At 35.3% G+C, this 21,203-nt stretch overlaps 1 protein-coding gene across 2 annotated transcripts in view; it reads left to right on the forward strand.

Annotated features, from left to right (window-relative positions):
- LOC150093647 (arylsulfatase B-like) overlaps positions 1-21,203 on the forward strand; it is a 42,272-nt gene that overhangs the window by 13,337 nt on the left and 7,732 nt on the right. For both annotated transcript variants that reach the window (XM_090412914.1, XM_090412913.1), the window contains exons 4-5: positions 11,808-11,920; positions 18,824-18,961. In XM_090412914.1, coding sequence (XP_090269040.1) covers positions 11,808-11,920; positions 18,824-18,961 — 251 coding nt within the window. The remainder of the gene's footprint in view (positions 1-11,807; positions 11,921-18,823; positions 18,962-21,203) is intronic.

The following is a 21,203-nucleotide window of genomic DNA, read 5'->3' on the forward strand; positions in this document are numbered from 1 at the left end:
ATGGGAGATAGGACAGCTCCTTGCGGTACTCCACAGGTTACTTGTACCTCTTTGCTGTGTGCTGATCCTATACGTGTGATGTGCTTTCTGTTTTTCATGTATGCTTTAAACCACTGGAGTAGACGACCTCCAATTCCGATATGGGTAAGTTTCGTTAACAAGGTTTTATGTGTTAGTGTGTCAAATGCTTTTGTTAGATCAATGAATACCACTAATGTTATTCTGTTTTTATCCAATGCAGAGTTTATTAGATCTGTGAAATCTTCCAGGAGTGTTGCTGTTCCTTTATTTTTTTGAAAGCCATATTGCGTTTTGGGTATGATTTGAAATTTTTCAACGTATGTGGAGAGTTTCTGATGTACAATGCGCTCCATGATTTGGTTGATTACAGGCAGCGTGGCGATAGGTCTGTAATTACTTATTATGTTTCTTTTTCCCTGTTTGTGTATGGGTGTGATTAGTGCAGTCTTCAGTGTTTCAGGTATGTGTCCCGTTTCGAAGATTTTATTTAACAGTTTTTGTATAACTGGGAGTAGGTCGGTTGAGTGTTTCTTGATGTCTTTTGGTCTGATTCCGTCTATCCCCGGTCCTTTGTTAGGATTAATTTGTTGAATTGCCAGTGATAGTTCTTCTTTTGTTACTGTGGGGAACCACATCGACTGGGTTGCTCGTGGACCTAGTGGAGAATGTTCGTGTGTGTGAGGAAAGGTTGTTTCTTGTAGCTTTTGGACAAAGTTCACGAAGTGCTGATTAAAGTTGTTTGCCAACTGTTTGAGGGATTTGGGGTCGCAGGCAAAGCTGTGTTTTATTGTTTCTGTGGCAGTGGTTCTGTGTATATTGTCCAGCATTTCATTAATCAGGTGCCAGGTTTCCTTTATGTCGTTCTGTGCTGTTGTTAATTTGTTGCTGTAATAGTTTCTTTTTGCCGTTCGAATCTGGGTTGTTAGGAGATTCCGTTTTCTTTTGTATTCAGTTTTTAAAGCGATATTGTTCGGTGACTTCTTAAGTTGTTTCCATAGGGCATCTTTTCTTTGTATGTCTGTTAATATGTTGTCTGTTATCCATGGATTTTGTTTCGTTTGGGGGCGTATTTTTATTTTTGTTAATGCTTTGTTGTATATTTTGTTAAATGCAAGTTTAAGATTATTATATACAGCTTCAGCAGAGTCTAAAGATGCTATCTGCATCCAGTCTGTTTTTCTGATTTCATCGTTCACTATTGCTTCGTTTACAATGCTATGATACTGTTTTGTAGTCTCAGTGATTTTTATGGGTTCTGGTTCAGTGTGTAACTGCAATGCTGTGAAATAATGGTCTGCTAGTTTGCATGTTATGACGGCTGCTGTGTGGCTGTTTGGAGGGGCCCTTATATTTATATGATCAATGCAGGTTGAGGTTGTTGTGTTTCCGACTATCTCTTCTCGTGTATACGACTGTATGGATGGGGTTATGTTGTATGCCGATAATAGGTCTAGGTATTGTTCTGTGTTGTTATTTATGTTCCTAATGTTTATATTAATGTCTCCTATTATTATCAAATATTTTGAGATGCCTACTTTCGTGGCTGAAAGCCATCTGTTTAGTTCTTCTAGGAATTTTGTGGTGCTTAAGTTGGGTGGTCTGTATATTGCGTTTAATATCACAGAGTTTTCTTGTTTGATGTTTTTAATTTCGATGCATATGTTTTCTGCGTATTCTAATTTATAGTTTATTTCTGTTACTTCTAGTTTATGTTTGGTAAATATTATTATACCACCGCCTCGTTTTGTTTGTCTGCAGTGTTTGTGTTGTTGGAAGTGTGGCATTTGGTAGGAGGATGCCTCTTCGTTTGTCGTAGATACTTCAGTCAGTATTAAAATGTCTATTTCGTCTATATCTTCCTTCAGATAAGCTTGCAGGGTCAGCCAGTATTTTTGAATGCTTCTGATGTTGATGTGGAGAATAGATAGTCCTTTTTTGGGGATTGTCAGTTGTTTCCATTCTGATATTGATTTCAGAATGTGGCAATTATCATGTTCCGGGGTGATTACGTCTGCTTGATGGTGTGCTTCCATGTTGGTTGGGGTGCTGGTCCTTCTTTACGAGTTGTCAATATTCCTTTCAATGTGACAGCCTGTTGAGGTCATCTACGGATTTTATTTCGATTGGTTTTGAGTCTTGTGTCTTTCTAAGGAATATTTTGCTGTCTCTTATCCATATAAACTGGTAATTGTTTTCTGTTTTTACTTTCCTTGCTTGGTAGAATATTTTCTGATAGTGTGGAGTAAGGTATTCAGACAAGTATATTGGGGTGTTGTCGTGGTCTCCTTTCAGATCCTTTACTACTGGATTTTTAATCTTGCTAGCTTTTATAAGCGTAGTTTTTGTTAGGCTGTTGGTGAGTCGCACTACGACGGGAGGTGGACGGGTATTATTTTCTCTTTTCCTTTTTTGTGGTAACCGATGCACTGACTGGATGTCTCTTGAATAATAATAATAATAATTATTATTATTATTATTTATGGTAATAATGTACTACAGATTTACAAGCTTCTATGGGTGGAAGTTGCGTAGAAAGTGTGATAACATTTTCGAAATAAACTATTCGCTATGTTAATCACTGAATTAGTAAATACGATTTTTATCTTCAAAGCAGCATTTTTTGCAATGAAAAGAATGAGTACATAGTTTAAAAGTGGTATTTAGTGATAATAAATTGGTAAAATTAACTTATCTTAAGAGCTCTAAAGATCAAGAAGCATCTCAGTTAAAGCGTTTGTTTCAATTTTGTTGCTTACTCTTAGATCTTAATTAATCACCAAAATTGAACATTGAATATTAACCTCTTTTGTTGATCAAATCGGGGATAAACAGTCATCATTAATATAAAAGAATATTAGGAAAAGTTTCTAAATTAACTTACAGCATTAGTAATTCTCAGTGACTACAACAAGGTAACTGTGGGTGCGTCATGACAGTGGAGTCGTGTGTTTACGTATGTTCTCAAGAAGGTTCATAATTCTTAATATTTTACGAGAGAGAAAAATGGAATTTAAGAGAAAACTGGTTATTTATAGTTAACGTAATGGTGGGCGACCTTTTAAAAATTCATAGATTGAACATAGATATTACACACAAGACTAGCATCATCAAGAGCAACGCTGTCCGACGATCAATTCTAGGTTTCATGGATGCCATGGGAACGCAACCAGCACTTCACAGTTGGGACAATGTGTTGTCCCTAGTGTGAAGTTTAGTGGAGGAGGTAGCATAGTCTGTGGCTGTTTATCATGATTCGGGCTGAGCCCTTGACGGAGAAATTTAACACTACATTCTTGACAATCTGTGCTTTTGTATGGGGACGTCTGGTGAAGGTGCTTTCCTGTGTTGAGAGAACAATACCCCGTCCACAAAGTGAGGTCTGCGAAGAAATAAGTTGATCAGATCAGTGTTGAAGAATTTGAATGGGCTTCGGGAAGATCATCATACCGAAACCCTCTTTTCTCCGTAAGTACGCTCTCCCCTTTTTATTCGCCTCCTTTTAACAGAATTTCAAATTGTATACTTTTATATTTTATTATGTTTTTAAATTCTCAGGTCTTCTAAAATATATCGCTTTTACTTCTATCATATTATAATTTTGCTTTTAGAGTTGCTTCATATTTATTGCTATTTTATTTCCCATCTTGTAATCTTCGGAATATTTTATTTATCATTAAATTATATTCATTATTTCGTTTATTCCATTGTTTTCTTACACCCTCTGTCCAAAAAAGAAACCAAACGTTTGATATAAAATAAAAAACACAGGCCAATTATAATTATTCAAATAATTTATCTCAATCAATATACTCTCCCTCAGCTTCGATACAGCCTTTGGCACGGTCAATTAATTCGTTAAATGAGTTTTTTATATCGGTTTTTGGGATACTTGAGGGTCGTGGTTACTGCCGCTTGAACGTTCTCAATGGTGTCGCATCGCTTTCCTTCATCGGTAAATGAAGTCGTGGAAAGAAGTCCCCGGGTGCTAATTCAGATGAATACGGCGAGTAATCCAACACAAACACTTAGTTTTTGCTCAAAAACTGTCAGACAATGTTCGAACGATGAGATCGTCTCATCGTTCGCACTGTTCAAACTGTCTGCATCACGATATTCATGCAGTACGCTACGAATTCTCGTTATCATCGCTTCAAAACTTCGAGATAAAACTCACCATTGACCGTTTGGCCAGGCGGAACGAATTCTTTGTGGATAATGCAGTTGGAATCGTACAAACAAATCAGCATTGTCTTTACTTTTGACTTCTCCAAGCGACGTTTCTTCGGATGCCCCTCTTCTGGTGGTCTCCACTCAGCACTCTGGAGGTTTGTTTCGGGCTCATATACAAAACACCACGTTTCGGCACCAGTAACGATCGTTTCAAGGAAGTTCGAGTCCTTACGAGCGGTTTTAATGAGGTCCTTGCAGTATTCAATTCGATATATTTTTTGGTCGTCGGCCAACTTGTGGGGAACAAATCGTGAATTCAATTTACGAAGAGCCAAACTCTCAGTTAAAATGTTGTGCACATTTGATTTTGGAATCCCAATTCATCTTCAATCAATATCACGGACGATTGCGGGTTTTCTTTGATGAAATTACGCACATTTTGGATGTTAACTTCGCTCAGTCCAGTTTTAGGACGGCCCGTCTTTTCGTCTTCCTCAAACATCTCACGACCACTTTGAAATCGCTTAAACCAATGTTTCTCAACCTGTGGTCCCCGATGATGGGACAGGTGGTCTGCAGGCAGACTTAAATTAATTAAACAAATATATATTTTTAATTCTCCAAACAAATTAAAATTAAATAAGTAAAAATTATTCAAATCAAATGGAGACTTAAAAAACAACAACAACAACAAATAGCGTCAAGAATGTTCAAAGGCGGAAGCAAGAAGAACATATTGTTGTTCACTTCACCCCTCTTTTATTACTCGTTATTCTGGCACTACAATAATTTGTAGCAGAAGAATGAAGAATAATAAGAGGGGTGAAGTGAACAACGGTGTAGTTTAATTGCTTCCGCCTTTCCTTGCTGTTTTGTCAGATTTGAAGCGAACATGTGTTATTCACATTTCAACCAATTGCTTGTTGTTTATTGATTTTTATTACTGAAGGATTTCCTTCTTCAACCAAGGCTTTTCAGAAGTGCTAAGTAATACTTGGACAAAGTGTGTCATGAGTTAACCCCAGAATTTATATATTTATTTATTTTTCGGAAACGTTTTTTAAAAAGAACGAGGGAAAAACCAGCTGGCATGGGCAAGCGGGTTTTTCCTCCCGGAAAACTCGGTTTTTTCGTCCCGTAAACTCAAGAAAATCGAACCCACATTATTTCAGACATTAAATATATTGTGTTAGGGTTAGGGACCACGAGATGGCGGCACATTTGAGCCGTCTCTCTTCACTGTGTACTGCTTAATTAGTGATTGCCTTGGGCCATCTATCTCTGATTGGTACCAGTGGAGATTGAATTGCCCACTCAGTCTCCAAAAGTTAGATAGGGCTAAATGGCCTCGCCTACTCCCTATATACGGGAATAAAAAGGCGTTAGATGATTTTTTTAACGTTTTTTAATAATGGAAAAGTGGCTTAGAACTAGAACATTAAAAGAAGAGTAAAGGAAACAGGTGATGCTAACCTGATACTATTAAAGTAGAAGAAACAAGTAGTTCAAAGAAAAAATACAGTAGGAAATATAACAATTCATATTTGGAATTCGGGTTTACTTGGTGTGGAGATGCAAGTGAACAGAAACCTCCACAGGGGCGAATGCTGGTCTTGAAATTCACGCTTGCTCTTGTTATCATTCAGGGAGTGAGAGGTGTGATTGAAGTCTGATTAGTGGAATAATGAATTACTGATCATTTAAAACTATATATTTAGAAATTTATGTACATTTTAATCATACAAATACAACATTTATTTTACAAATGATATTCTATCTTTTTCAATTTAGTGACTTGAATACAAATTCTACCCGACGGTTCTTCTTTATGAAGTGGTCAATAACGTCGTCATAAAAAGTTGGTTGTAACTTAATTTTCCCAAGCAACACGCACACTTGTAAAGGCTAGCTGAAGCTCACTGGCTAGAGCTACTTTGACTGCGTATGTCCTGTGTTTAAGCAACAGAGTGAGACGACGTGAAATGGCTATGCGCACGCATGAAATCACAGTGCTGCTGTGAGGACCTGGAAGCTCCTGCAACCAAGCAAGTAAGGTAGCTTTGATTAGACGAGTAAGCATCGGCCTTCGATACACAATGCAAAGCTCAATTATTACCGCGCAAGCCTAAGACGTCTTCTGTCTACAAAAATAAACGCCTAAATGGAATGCTTATAAATGCATGAATTTATTAACAAATAAATATTACTTCTTTCTCGATTAATGAGCTTGCTCAGCCAACAATACCAAGCATGGAGAATTGATCCCTGAACCTCAATGTGTTTTATGTTATGAAGTGTTATTGAACGAGTGCATGAAACCTGAGAAACTCCGACATTTAGAAACTAAGCTTTGTGATGTGAAAAATAAGCAAATTGAAAAAACACCAATTTCAGCGACGCTTAGCGACATTAAATCATGGGAAAGATGTAGTTTCGACCATCGGTTCGATTAATAGCAAGGCACTGGAAGCATTTATCTCTTAAGTTTGCGCATAGTGAAAACAGGGAAACCTCATTCTATAGGGAAAAATTTGCTACTTCCAGCTATAAAAGATGTGATAAAAACTATGTTTGGCAACAAGTTACTAAAAGATGTTGATTTGACTCCTCTTTCAATGACACTATAAGTCACATAATTAATGATATGGCAGGTGATGTAGACTCTCAGTTAATCGAAAGAGTTTAGAAGCGCCCTTATTATGCGTTACAAATAGATGTCAGGTGATGCGCAGTTAATATTGTACGTAAGATATGCACATGATAACAACATTCATGATGATATTCTGTTTTGTAGAACTTTGTCATACCGAACAACTGTAGAAGAAATATTTCACACTTTCAATAATTACATAATACACAAAGGGATCCAGTGAGAAAAATGCATGGGCTTTTGTTCGGATGGAGCTCGCGCCCTTACAGACAGGCATAGTTGGGGGTTGTTTCTATGGCCAAGGAAGTGGCTCTGGATATGAATCGGGTACATTGTTTCATATGTGGGGAAAGGCTGGCCTCCGAAGGAATGCCACCAGAATTTAAAACTGTTCTTTACAACGTTGTAAAACTAGTTAATTTAATTAAGGCTCGACCGATAAATAACAGGTTATTTCAAGTACTTACTCTGCGATTAAATGGCCAGTGAATATATACAACTTTTGCTTCATTCTGAAATTCGCTGGATTTCCAGGGGCAGCGTACACAAGATTATTTCAATTAAGGCACGAAGTTCCATTGTTTGTAAATGAACGTAATTCTAATTTTGCATCACTCCTTGTTGACGAAGCATGGTTATCAACACTCTCCTATCTTTCAGACATTTTTTTAGAAATTAAATGAACTAAATCTCTCTTCAAGGAAATTCTTCAACTGTTCTTGATACCTACGACAAAATAAAGGCATTCGAGAGAGAGAAAAAAACTGGTGTTGTGCATTAGTTATGTAAAAGACAGGTAATTTAACCTTTTCCAACATCGGAATCCTTTTTAGTGGAAAATGATCTTTTTGTTGATTCCGAGTTTCTGGAAGGGGTTTGCGTCCATCTCAAAACTCTGAAACAGAATTTTGAAACATATTTTTCGAATAACTTTTATAAGAAATTTCTGTGGGTTCGAGATCTATTTCAGGCTTATAGTCACGAGAACGGCCTTTCGTTATCGAAAAAAGAACAGTTAATTGAGTTTCAAATGACAGTGGGCATAAAATGCAATTTCCGTGATCTCGGTTTGGCTTGATTCTGGATCTCGCCTTCAGTGAGAAGTGAATTTCCCGAATTATCTGAAGAAGCATTGAAATTCATCATGCAGTTTTCTACAATCTATCTTTGTGAGAAAGGATTTTCATCGCTCCTTCAGATAAAAACAAAATATAGAAATAGTCTTAGTGTGTGTGCCGATCTCGACGGAAGTTAACCAATATTGAGCCAGATATCCAGCAACTTTGCAAAGGCCGAGAAGCTGAACCATCTCATTAAAAGTAAGTAGTAACATAATTATATCATATTATTTATTTGCACTACAGTTTCCGAATATTCTCGTTACTGGTTTTGGAATTAATCCATTTCCAAAATAGGACAAAATCGGGAATGAAAAGACAGTTACGCAAAGTGACCTCACGGTGAGTCTCAGTTCTGCTGGCGAGGAGGATAGCTCTCCGCATCCCGTTTAGCAAAGTTGCGTATCTCATACGGTCGCTTGCGAGAATGTCGGCCGAGCACACCGCATCCATCATGGATTGTACAGAAACACATATTACAACGTAAAGAATACAAGCAGCATACAAGACGGATATAAATAAAACCACCACACGATTAATGAATCTGCCTGATTTATGATGACCGCTGCTGTGCCTCTGGATAAAACAGGACGGATATAATTAAAACCACCATCATAACACGATTAGTACAAATCACATGCATTCAGTATAGACGGCATACGGTCGCTGGGGGGAAAATGCGCCCGACCACGTGTATGGCACTTTGCAACTAACATCGTGGGTTGGACTGTTTAAAGATATCGGGAAGGACCTCACATAACACGATGTCTTAAATTTTTTTCGGAGTCATGGAAAACTCCTCAGAGAAATAAGGCGATTCATATCGTCCGGAAGTGCGTGCGTGCGTGTGTGTGTGTGTGTGTGTGTGTGTGTGTGTGTGTGTGTGTGTGTGTGTGTGTGTGTGTGTGTGTGTGTGTGTGTGTGTGTGTGTGTGTGTGTGTGTGTGTGTGTGTTTAATGACTTTGGGATGTTCTGAGTGAAATATTTTTTGATATATGCAGGGAATGGTTTGGACAGGACAAGGGATGCCATCTATGATGGAATCCATGGATGTCAAGTTCGTATTCAATATTATAATGAATGCAGTAAGATAAGAACGACATTTATCCCTCGTGTCACAAAGCACTTAGCGAAATGGAACAGTTTGCATGTCGCTGGTCGAATCAGACAGTGCGTGAAGATAAAAGTTGTTGTGGGACTTCATGAGTACGGGCAGATGAATGGGAATAACCTATAAAATATAAAAGTTGATGTAGGTATTTGAATGGGGATTAAAGAAAAACATCATTGCGGCCAGATGAATGAATGTATCAGCGGGACGGCGCTGACCTTTCCCATTCATTTGCCCATGGTACCAGCCGTTAAAAATGTTGTTGTGTGGTGAGCTTAATGAGTATGTGCAGATGAATGGGGATTTCAGCGGAAGGCGCTGACGTACCCATTCATTTGACCGCAGCAAATCGGAAACTGATACCTTTATTTGTTTAATAAAAATTAAAACTTTCTTCAGTGATGATAATCGTTAATTTCAACTTCCAACTATGCAGCATACGTATATGTTGTATATGTAAATGTAATATGCAAATGTGGTATGTAAATATGCAAATGTTGTATGTAAATATGTAAATATAATATGTATATTTATATGTTGGAAATCCCACATACGTTTGAAAAAATTATATAACTCAGTGGTCCGTAGAGTTGTTTTAGGCATTTTACTGGTCCTTGGGCTTAGAAAGGTTGAGAAACGCTGGCTTCAAATGCTTTTTGAAGCATTTGATGCGTTTAGGTAAAACCTTTACCAAGTTTAACACAAAAATCAATCGCAGCACTCTGTTTGAAACTCATTTTCCGACCGTTCGTCAAAACACACTGTCACTCTTGGCACTATAACTCGGCTTCTAATGAAACAAATGTCATAAACAGTTGACACAATACTAATGAAGTTTGCCGCTTTCGACACCAAAAACATACAATAGATGGCGCCACTAGTCTCTTCTATTTTCGAAAAGTTCGGTTTCGTTTTGGACAGAGGGTGTATAACTTGAACTTCGATTTTTATTTCTACTTTAATTTCGTATTTAACCAACTCTTCAAGCATATCTCAATCCCAGAGGAAAACGATTAAAAATTAATCTCCGAAGATTTGCTGTTTCCGGAAGAGTTAATAGCACAAAAGTAGGCCGATGATATCTTTGTAACCATGGTTCTCATTAATGACCTTTTCCCAGTATTTTTAATTTAAAGCAACTGTTTTCATAAATAGTTCATTATTGTAAGGAGCTCCATATTGATAAAAGCTTCACTTATCATTTTCTAGTTAAAAAACCAAGAGAAACTACACGAACCGCAGTTTTAAAAATACTGCGGCGTCATTGCTCCACTCTGTTTCTGAGCACTCACGGAAGTAAATAGATCTGTAACGGATATCGTACGCTATTAGATATTCTATACGAAATTAGATATTAGATATTCCAGTAGGGATGGTGAACGTGAATTCGGTTAGTGAAATACTTTGGATAATGAAAACAAGATATGTTATTTCATTATTCGATGACTAAGGAAGCAGGAAAAAGTTATTCGATCCAGGTTATTGTTATATAATGCAGTTTCTGCATTATAGTTCCTCTTGCGTTAAATTAAAAGAGTTATCTGTTAAAAGCATTGTATGTTACTGTTGGTGTGTCTGTGTTACAACTTTAGAATAGATCGAGGTTCCCGTATAGAAAGAAGACAATTTTATTTTGCTGTTCTGTTGTAAATTTACGTTTCCTTAGTCTGAATGCAATCGCTTTAATTACAGGCTTGTTATATCTTTGTGCTTGTGTCTTTGTTGTGCTGATAATTTTGTGTTGTATATATTTATGCAGTCCGCGCGGTTAGCCTAGTGGCTTTGCGCTTCGCAACCATATGCCTGGGAAGGAGTGTCCTAGGTTCGATTCTCGTCGGAGACGTGAGGAGCTTAGGATCTTCCTCAGCCATAGTCAAGTTAGCCGGTCTTGGGCGCGGGCAGTAGGGTTTTTTCCGCTAGTTTATCTGGTGTTTTTCATCCTGCAAGCAGGCAAACTGGCCCAGTGAACACACAGGGATACAGCTAAGAATACTTTGCGGCATAGGAGTGCCCATTCTATCCTCGTATTTCGGTTACGAAATCCAAGCATGCTTGGAAGGCTGTGGGCCTTAAAGGCCTGTTAAAGCCATTGGGATAGATAGATATATTTATGCGTTTATATTGATTAAAGATATTTGTAAAGATAAAAGAGTTAATTTTTTAAATATGATATCCTAAGTAATCCGTGTACAGCTTGTCAATAGATAAGAAAAAAAGTCAATTCAACAGTTTATTGTAAAATGACAAAAATGACAGTTTATTATAAAATATTTTTTTGTGTTAAAGTTAAGAGTTAAACCAATCGTAATTAAAAACAAACTGTACAGTTGAATTACATCTACAGTGTAATTGTGTAATTAACATGTAAAGTAAATTTAAGATGATGCATCCTATGGAATGAACCAACAAAAAACATGTAGTAACATATCCGCTCTCCCATAAACAACAGACTGATGGTCGGCATGGTGGTTTGTGAGTGTGAAGTATTATTTGAATTTCATAATAGTATGCGACCATCACCACCATTGCTTATTGGATGGCTGATATAGATTGAAGTACGGATTTGTAAATTGTTTTCTGTTACTAGTAATGGGTGGGTTTTATATAAAGAATTCTGAAACAATTTTTTCATGTATTGAATTCAACTAATATAAAAGAAAGTTATTTTTGCAACTGACAAAAATGATCCTTTGAATGAGCTGAGTTACGAATTATTCATTAATGATTATCGTTCCAGGCCTGCAGCATTTCGTATTCTTGAGTAATGAACCAACAGGTCTTCCACTGCAATTCAAAATTTTGCCGCAGTTCCTGAAGCGAAGAGGATATGCCACTCATGGCGTCGGAAAAGTATTAATCCTGTGGTTTATGTTCGATTTAAAACTTTGAAGCTGTGTGTGTGTGTGTGTGTGTGTGTGTGTGTGTGTGTGTGTGTGTGTGTGTGTGTGTGTGTGTGTGTGTGTGTGTGTGTGTGTGTGTGTGTGTGTGTGTGTGTGTGCGCGCGTGTGCGCGCGTGCTTCCCAGTTTTTGTTTCTATACTCAAATCCAAATAAAGTTTGGAATTTGGAATGCAAACTACAATTATATACTACAACATATTCCCAAAATTTAGTGTTTAGGAGCGCAATTAAAGTTTTTTCGGTCTGTTTTGAAAACATGCTTTTAAAAGGATCATCTGTTGTGTCAAGGTCGGGCAAAGAGGAAAAAGGAAAAAAACCCTCATAAACGAGCAGATATTTCTCGGATTTTTGCAAAAGCCTTTGAATAATGAAACTTCATTATAAACCTCATTATATTTATCTTGTACGTTTCTATTATATAAAAGAACGGCAATATCCCCAGGTGAATAAGTAGTGAATCAACAAGCGGATAACTGAGTCAATAGCGTGTTTCTTTACCAACTAACAAGCTGCGGATTTTTCGTACAGATGTTCGCGAATGTTTGAATTAGGCAACGCGTATATATGCTTTGCCCAACCAAAAACAGCACTTTGTTCCATTGTGAAAATGAAAGGTGGCACTACACAAAAATGCGACTGCTTTTCTGATGGGCTGTAATTTTTTTCTTACTTCATTTAATAAGAAAAAAAATATATATAGAACTATATCTAGTTTATCAGTCTTCGACTATTATGTGTACGAAACTACATTCATTTACCACATTTGTAATTAATAATAATATTAATTACTTATGATTTAATTAATTAATTTTTTGCTATTGAAATGCACTATTTGTAAATTGATCGTTGATATCTGCAACAGTATTCGACTACATACCAAAATCGCTCCGATGACCATACTTTGAAGATTACCACTACTACAATAATTTGAAAGCGAGTTATATTTTTTATAAGAACGAAAGCTTTTTGTAAACTTATAGCACATTTGTACTGTGGGTGGGGTAAGGAGTTTTTCTATTGTTTTATTAATTATATATTTATTTACAGTTCGGAAACTCTTCCTTACAGAAAAGACCAAACATGGAAGTTTTCAAGCCATCGCATGATTAGAATGAAGTGAAAAGTTACCGATATTTACATCATACTTTTATACTACATAATTAACTTTTCTTTTTTTAAGATAACCAATAAATTAATGTATTTTCATTTTTAGAAATAAATGTTCCAGCATAAAACAGAATACTTACAATTTACAGATAAAAAATACCGTTGTTGGTGGTGATGAGCGATAGATGGCGTTGATGGTAGATATGTGTATTATGAGAAATGGCTATGTGGAGTATGGCGAGCTCCCGCGATGGGTCCTTGGAGGTATCAAGTAATAATAATAATAATAATACTGATGATCATGCGTATCAAAGATTTAGGCCTAGCATGGCCTGTTACGGCATTAGAAGTCATCGTTGAATTGTTGAAAAGGACGTCCTGGTTTTCCTTTTCCTAAAGGCTTGTTTTGGTAATCTTTCTGTTTTCATTCGTTGAACGTGTTCCATTCATTTATGTTTATATTTTTTAATTTTTTCTATTACTGGTTCTTGGTTTAATTCTTTCATAATTTCATCATTTCTTTTGTAATCAAATAGGATATACTTTGCAGTTTTTCTCATAAACTTCATTTCTGCTGTTATTAATCTTTGTTTGTCTTTTGTTTTATTGTCCAGATTTCGCTTCCATACATTAAGACTGGTAGGGCTAATGTATTGTATACTTTTAGTCTGGTTTGTTTTTGAACTAGGTTTGGTTTAAATATAGAGTTAATTACACCTGTTATTTTTAAATATTTTGCAATTTTTACGTTTATATCTTTTTCATTTTCATATGTGATCATACATCCTAGGTAGTTAAATGAATTCACCTGTTCTAAGATCTTGTTATCTATTACTATTTTAGTTCTTGCTGGATCTTGTCCTTTAAAGGCCATAGTTTTTGATTTTTCTGTTGATATTATCGTACCATAATCTTTGGATATCTCATTTAGATCTAAACTAGCTTTCTGTAAGTTATCTTCAGAATTTATAATTATTATTTGGTCGTCGGCAAAGAGGAGAGCGTTTAAGTTAACTGTAGGAGAAAGTTTAATTCCTTGATGTAAATTGTTATTCCATTTTATTATTATTTCATTTAAGTAGATATTAAAAAGAGTTGATGAGAGGGGGACATTCCTGTCGGACCCCTTGGTTTATCTCTCTCGTATATGATAGCTCGTGATTTAATCTTATTTGTATTTGATTATTTTCATATATACTTGTGATAGCTTTTAGGATATTATTTGGTATTTGTCTTTCTTTTAATATGTTAAATAATATGTTTATTTTAACTTTGTCAAATGCTTTTTCAAAGTCAATAAATGCAATATGTGTTTCTAAATTGTATTCTCTTCTTTTCTCTATTATTAATTTTAGGCAAAAGGCCGGGTCTATACATGATTGTCCTTTTCTAAATCCATTCTGTACTTCTAAAATAAAGTTTTCGGAATATTTCATTAGTTTGCTATTTAAGATTCTGCTATATATTTTGTAACAGGAATTTAGTATACTGATACCTCTATAGTTTTTAGGATCATTTCTATTACCTTTTTTAAAGATAGGAATCACAATTGCTTTTTACCATTCTATTACGGGGATACCAGTTGAATTAATTTATTTAAAAATAATAAGAGTCTTTCTTTGAATCTTGTTCCTGCGTATTTGTATAGTTCTGAACCTAGCTTATCTTCTCCAGGTGATTTTCCATTTCTTGTTTCTTTCAGGGTGATTTCCAATTCTTCTTTAGTTATTTCCTTTTTATTTTTGTTAATTGTTTGCCAGTTGTCATTTTTAAAATATTTGTGTCCACAATTCTGTGTAGTAATTTAGAAATTCTTCTAATTTCAATTCGGTGTTTAATTTTATGTTTTCTTTGGTATCTGCATTAAGTGTTTCAAAATCTTATATACGTTGGGTCTTATTTTATATAAATCATGTTCTAAATTAGAAACAAATTTATTCCATGATTCTCTATGTCTTTTTCTGACTTCTCTTTTAGCTATGGCTCTTATTCTTTTATATTCTATTTCATCTTCTAATCTTTTACTGCTTAACCATTTGTGATAGGCTTCTTTTTTCTTTTTGATTATTTCTTTGATTGTATCATCCCAGATCTTCAGTTTTTTTCTTTTATTGAATTTTTTGGTCTTTCCTAAGCTTTCATTTGCTGCTGCATTTAGTATCGTTTTTATATTAAGCCATTCTATTTCTATTTCTTCATTTTGTTTTATTTTATCTAGATACTGGTTAATTCTTTGTTCAAATAGCCATTGTACATTTGTATTATTCAATAGTCTAGTTTTATAAACAAATGTTTCAATTTTTCTTTCTGTTCTTGTTACTTGTAGCCATTTAGGTGGTAATCTTAATTTTATTTTAACAAGGAAGTGGTCACTGCTTATTTCATATCCTCTGTGAACTCTAACATCTAGTGAAAATTTTGATGTCTTTTCATTTAATATAAAGTAATCTAATATTGATTTCCATCCTCTTGCTGCCCAAGTATATTTATGCATGTCTTTATGTTTATAGAAGGAATTCATTATTTTTAGGTTATTATAAACTACAAAGTCAATCAATTTTTTACCATTCCTGTTTAGGGTATGTTCTCCATATTCCTATATTGTTATTAATTCTCGTGTTTCCAATTCTTGCATTTAAATCTCCTGCTAAAATTACGTAATCATTTTTATTTATTTTATTATATATGTTTTGTAGCTGATTATAAAAATCAATATTATCCTGTTCTCTTCCTTCTTCTGGGGCATATAAACCAATTATTGTTAAATAGCCTCTATCTATTTTTATTCTGGCTTCTATTATTCTTTCATTACATAATTTATAATGTTTTAACTGTTTTGAAAGGGAGTTTTGAATCCAAATCATGACTCCTGCTTGTGCTCTTTGGTCTCTGTCGACTCCACTGTATATCACATTAAAATTTTCGGTTCTCATGGTTCCTTTTAATTTTTTTTTGTTTCAGTGATTACCGCTATGTAAAATTTCTTTCATTTAATAATGCTATTCCTCTTACATTCCAGTTTGCTATGTGTATTATATTTTGTCGTTTCCATTTTTGTTTTACCTTTTCCATTCCAGGGTCGTTTCCCATAGATTCAATCCGATTATCTTTTTCTGTCAGCTTGCAAGTAGAATTATGTTCTCCATGTCAGGGGACTAGCTTGACGATGGAATGGTTCAGTGGTATGGCTGCTACCTTAAGGCTTCTGAACTAGCCTTCTTCCGAATTTAAACCCATAGGAGGAACAGGGTATATTGAAGGGCGAAAGAGTAGATTATAGAAGAATAGAAGAAGAATTATATAATAATAATAATAATAATAATAATAATAATAATAATAATAATAATATACAACAGAGAGGCCTGTGTAGCTCAGTGGAAGTGGCGCTTGCGTCCTCTGCGCTTGGTCGCTTGAAGTCAGACTTAAGTTCAAGTATAGTCGCTGACTGGAAGAACATTTTCTAAGCCTTTCTTCGACCGATTCCCGAGTTAGGCGATCTCTGGCACGGGCAAGCGGGTTTTTCCTCCCGGAAACTCAAGAAAATCGACCGTAGAATCCACATTATTTCAGACATTAAATATATTGTGTTAGGGATAGGGACCACGAGATCGCGGCACATTTGAGCCGTCTCTCTTCACTGTGTACCGCTTAATTAGTGATAGCCTTGGGCCATCTATCTCTGATTGGTACCAGTGGAGATTGAACTGCCCACTCAGTCTCCAAAAGTTAGATAGGGCTAAATGGCCTCGCCTACTCCCGTATACGGGAATAAAAAGGCGTTAGCTGATTTTTTTTTATATATACAACAGAATTAGCTCAAATCCAGATCTTTAAATTCATCTGGTGAAAGAAATATTAACAATTCTCGTATAACCTGTGATTATTAATGACATATGCTTGTGTTTTTTTTACTAGGGAAAAAATCTCTCTCTCTCTCTATCTCTGTGTGTGTGTGGCGGGGGGTGGGTGGGGTGAGTGTATTTTAATGGATGTTTTTCCTTTAGGAAAAACCTTAATCTGTAATACTAGTTTAGCAATTTTTGATCCCGATTTACTAAGGCTTAATATCCTCGATATTTAATTTTTTTTATTCTGCATTAACAAGACACTTAGAGCATTTTTTGGGGAAAATTTTTATGTTGAGATGTCAGTAGTTTGGAACACAAGCATACCCTTCTTCTTCTTCTTCTTTTAATAGAAATAAGTGTTTTTGTGTACTGACACAAGTAAAGCTTCTCATGTGATTTACCATTGTGATTTTTCAATTCCTCAGGATCGTACCCATAACTGCTAACTTGTCTGCAGAACTCACTGTTTCAATCAAGATAACAAACATTTTACATGAATAACTGTTTGAAAAATTAGATTATATTGACTTAGTTATTAGTGTTATTATTATGAAGAGAACAGCATTTTAAGTAGCCCCCCAGTTACTTACAATGTTCTATCAAGCCCAATGGCTGATTATGGCCAAATGTTGGCTTTATGCATCTAATTTATGCTTGGATAGGGAAGTTAATACTTATCCCAGATTGGCACTCAAATTGAAATTTCAATTTAATTTTCAAATTTCAATTTAATTTTCAAACTGTAGTACGGAAGTTGGTAGTCAAAAACGTGGACATTAATCTAAACAGAGTCAAAACCATGTACGAACTTTGAGAATTAACAACTTCAGTTAACACTACTTCTTTATTTATTTATTTAAACCCTGTCTACAAAACGTTCTATACCTATAGACCGTTGGTACCGTTGGCCTAGGCCCAATCAAGAAATTTAACTTATAAGTCCGGTTCTTTTAACACATTTAAAATTTTTTTTTTTTTTGAATGTATGAATGTATGATTCTCTCTCAGAAGTGTTTCCGAAACATTCAAGTTCTCCTGTTTTAAAGTTTAGTAACACTTGCGTACCCTTCTCTCGTGGCAAAGCTAATTCGGAACAAGGTTATAAAATATTTAAAATAAAAAACACGATTCTATATGTATGGCAGGTGAAACAATCACTGAGGATTGTTACAGTTTAAGAAGAAATATATGAAGATAGTGGAGAATTTTGAAAATATGAATTTTTAAAAAAATATGATTTCAAACAATATGAATTTTAAACTTTAATACAAGCTCGAACGGCGAGCTTGGTACTGCACAATGCTGTTAACCAGACATAGTCTTAACAGATGCCCAGAAAAATATTTTGTGTAAAACTTCCTTTAGATGTTTTAGATATTGCCCCATTAATTTCAGAATAAAATGCAATTATGTCCGGCTATAAGGAAACAGAAATTTAAAATTTAAAAAATAATTCAGATATGTTGGATGAATATAATGGAATATAATTTGTATTATGATAATCTTTTTTCTTTTTTCTAGTTTATATAAAGACAAAGAAAAATTAACAGATTCTAGAAAATCTCAAACAAAAGGCTTATTGGTTGCGGTCCTTTTCTTAGGAGCCAAAGAGCTTTTTCTATAGTCTCAAAAATCACACCATTAGCGACCTAACTAAGTGAAAAATTATTAAAAATCATTAAACAATTAAGTCAAAATTCATTGATTAGAATGATTGAGATTATCAAGTATGGTTCTTCTACATAATTGAAAAAAAAAGACCTTTGAAGCGCTCATGCTACTGTGATTTAATGGCTCATACTATTTCAGAAAACATTTGAAATAATGTCAGTTTATTATTTCAAAGCTAACGGTTACATTTGCAATTAACCGATGAACTTTCATTGCTATAATTACAGTGGCATCTTGGATTTTACAAGAAGGAGTTTACCCCAACTTATAGAGGCTTTGATTCATTTTTTGGACTTTGGTCTGGAATTCATGATTATTATGACCATACCTACTTGGAGATATGCAAACATAACGGCGAAGTTCAGGTAAACAACATCATCTATTTACTATATATATATATATATGAAAAAGAAAAGTTTTAATGTTAAGATACTACTAATTTCGTTGAATAAATCAACTTCTTCAGGTATCACAGGCAAAGAATTATATAAAGTAACAGAGACATGATAAAATTACATCAACAGATCTAGTATAAAAGACAATAGTACATTTTAAAACAGGAATGCTTGCTGGAGTTCCAATTGAAGTTGACTACGTGCGTGAGCTGTCACGAGTGCACAATACTGGACAGTGGCAATGTGTGCGTCAGAAAGATTGTAGCTAAGGTTGTTGTTAATATGGGATGAATCGAGCGATATTTCTCTAGATTCGATAATCTTTCTTTCGAGTTCATCATAACACACATGGATATTAGAAGTTTAGGGCCAGTCTACGAGGTGTTGGCGGCCTTCATCCGAGTTGATAGAGAAGAGAACGTGGCTAGAGAGAGAGCGCTGGCCCTGGTCCTATTGTAGGAGATGTCTCTTTGGTGTTCTTCCATACGTAAAAGGACGAATTTGACTGTCTGGCGGCAATATGGTTTGCCACATTCACACAAAATCTTGTAGACTCTTGGATACTGAAGAGGACGATGTTTCACTTTAGGTCTACTTAGTATGGAGCGAAGTGTTGGAAACGTAGTGAAGCAAGTTCTAATGTTGAATTTCTTAAGAATTTTTGCTAGTTTTGGGGAGAGAGAGCTGATGTATGGCAACGATATAAAAGCTCTTGGGGGAGAAGAATCTTCAATAGCAGTTGAGCGATGGAAAGAGAAAAATTTATCAATCTTTTAAGAGAGAAACATTTGTTGACAAAAGTCCTTTTTAGTAAATGGAGTTTAATTTCAATTTCTGTTTCATCTGTTAGTGAAGATCTGACTCGATGTGCCAGGGTTCAAATAATACCAAATTTTTGCGGAGGGTAGTGACGGGAAGAAGCATGAAGGTATCTGTCTCTGTGTGTGGGTTTTCTAAATATGTAGATTTTGATATTTTCAGCGCATCTCGTAAGTTTTAAGTCCAGAAAGGGGAGACACTCGTTAGATTCGTAGGTAAAATTGATTTTCTGATGAAACTTGTTGAGGTGGTCTAGAAAAAAATTGAGGTTGTAGACCCCGTGTTCCCATATGAGGAATACATCGTCTTTATAACGATACCATATTTTGGGTTTAAGAGTCGAGGAATTAATTGCTTTTTCTTCAAAATCCTTAAGAAATATGTCAACAAGAATCAGAGAGAGAGCGGACTTCCCATAGCCAAACCTAAGTTCTGTTTGTAAATCTTGTTTTCGTATTTGAATTATCCTGAATTTACACAGTGAGAAAGTAAGGAAAAGAATTTCTTGGATAGTTTGTTCTGGAGAAGATGAAGGACTTCTTGAGTAGGTACATTCGTGAAGAGAGAAACCATATCGAAACTTGCCATTAAATCTGATTTGTTGAGTTTGATGTCTTTGATTTTGGACACAAAATCAGCTGAATTTTTTATATGAGTAAAGGAAGTTCCAGATAGGTTTTTTAAAAAGGATGCGAGGTATTTAGATAGGTTGTAATTAGGGAAGTTTATGCCTTCAACGATTGGTCTGAGTGGAGAGTCCTTATTACCAAAGCAAGGGGCAGACCTTCTTCGTATGGAAGCTATATTCACCATAAATCATGCAAGACCGCCATCTGACAACATTTCTCATTCTGAAAGATCAGCTATAAAAACGTAATAAATAATAATGACATCATTATTCTCCCTGCAGACAAAGGGAATGCTACTGTCATCTTAAACAAATCTGATTACCATAACAAAATTTTGGAACTACTAAACAGTGACACTTACTCTGAACTAAATAGTGACCCTACAAAAGAACTGCACAATAGGACCAACAATTTACTGAAAACCATCTCAGAGTTACCAAGAAACATCCGTCTTTCACTCAGGTCGATTCATCCGCTAATCCCAAGATTATATGGACTCCTAAAGATCCATAAATTAAACTCTCCACTCAGATCAATCGATATGATGAACTAGAAAGAAAGATTATCGAATCTAGAGAAATATCGCTCGATTCATCCCAAATTAACCACAGTTAATATGGTTTGAATCTTTCTTCGCTACAATCTTTCTGACGCACACATTGCTACTGTTCACTATTGGTGCACTCGTGACAGCTCACGCGCGTAGTCAACTTCACTTGGAGCTCCAGCACACATTCCTGTTTTGAAATGTACCACTGTGTTTT

This window comes from Typopeltis vanoorti, chromosome 23, assembly GCF_054136105.1.
Source record: "Typopeltis vanoorti isolate ZY-2024b chromosome 23, IOZ_Tvanoo_1.0, whole genome shotgun sequence".
In the NCBI taxonomy this organism is placed as follows: Eukaryota; Metazoa; Arthropoda; class Arachnida; order Uropygi; family Thelyphonidae; genus Typopeltis; species Typopeltis vanoorti.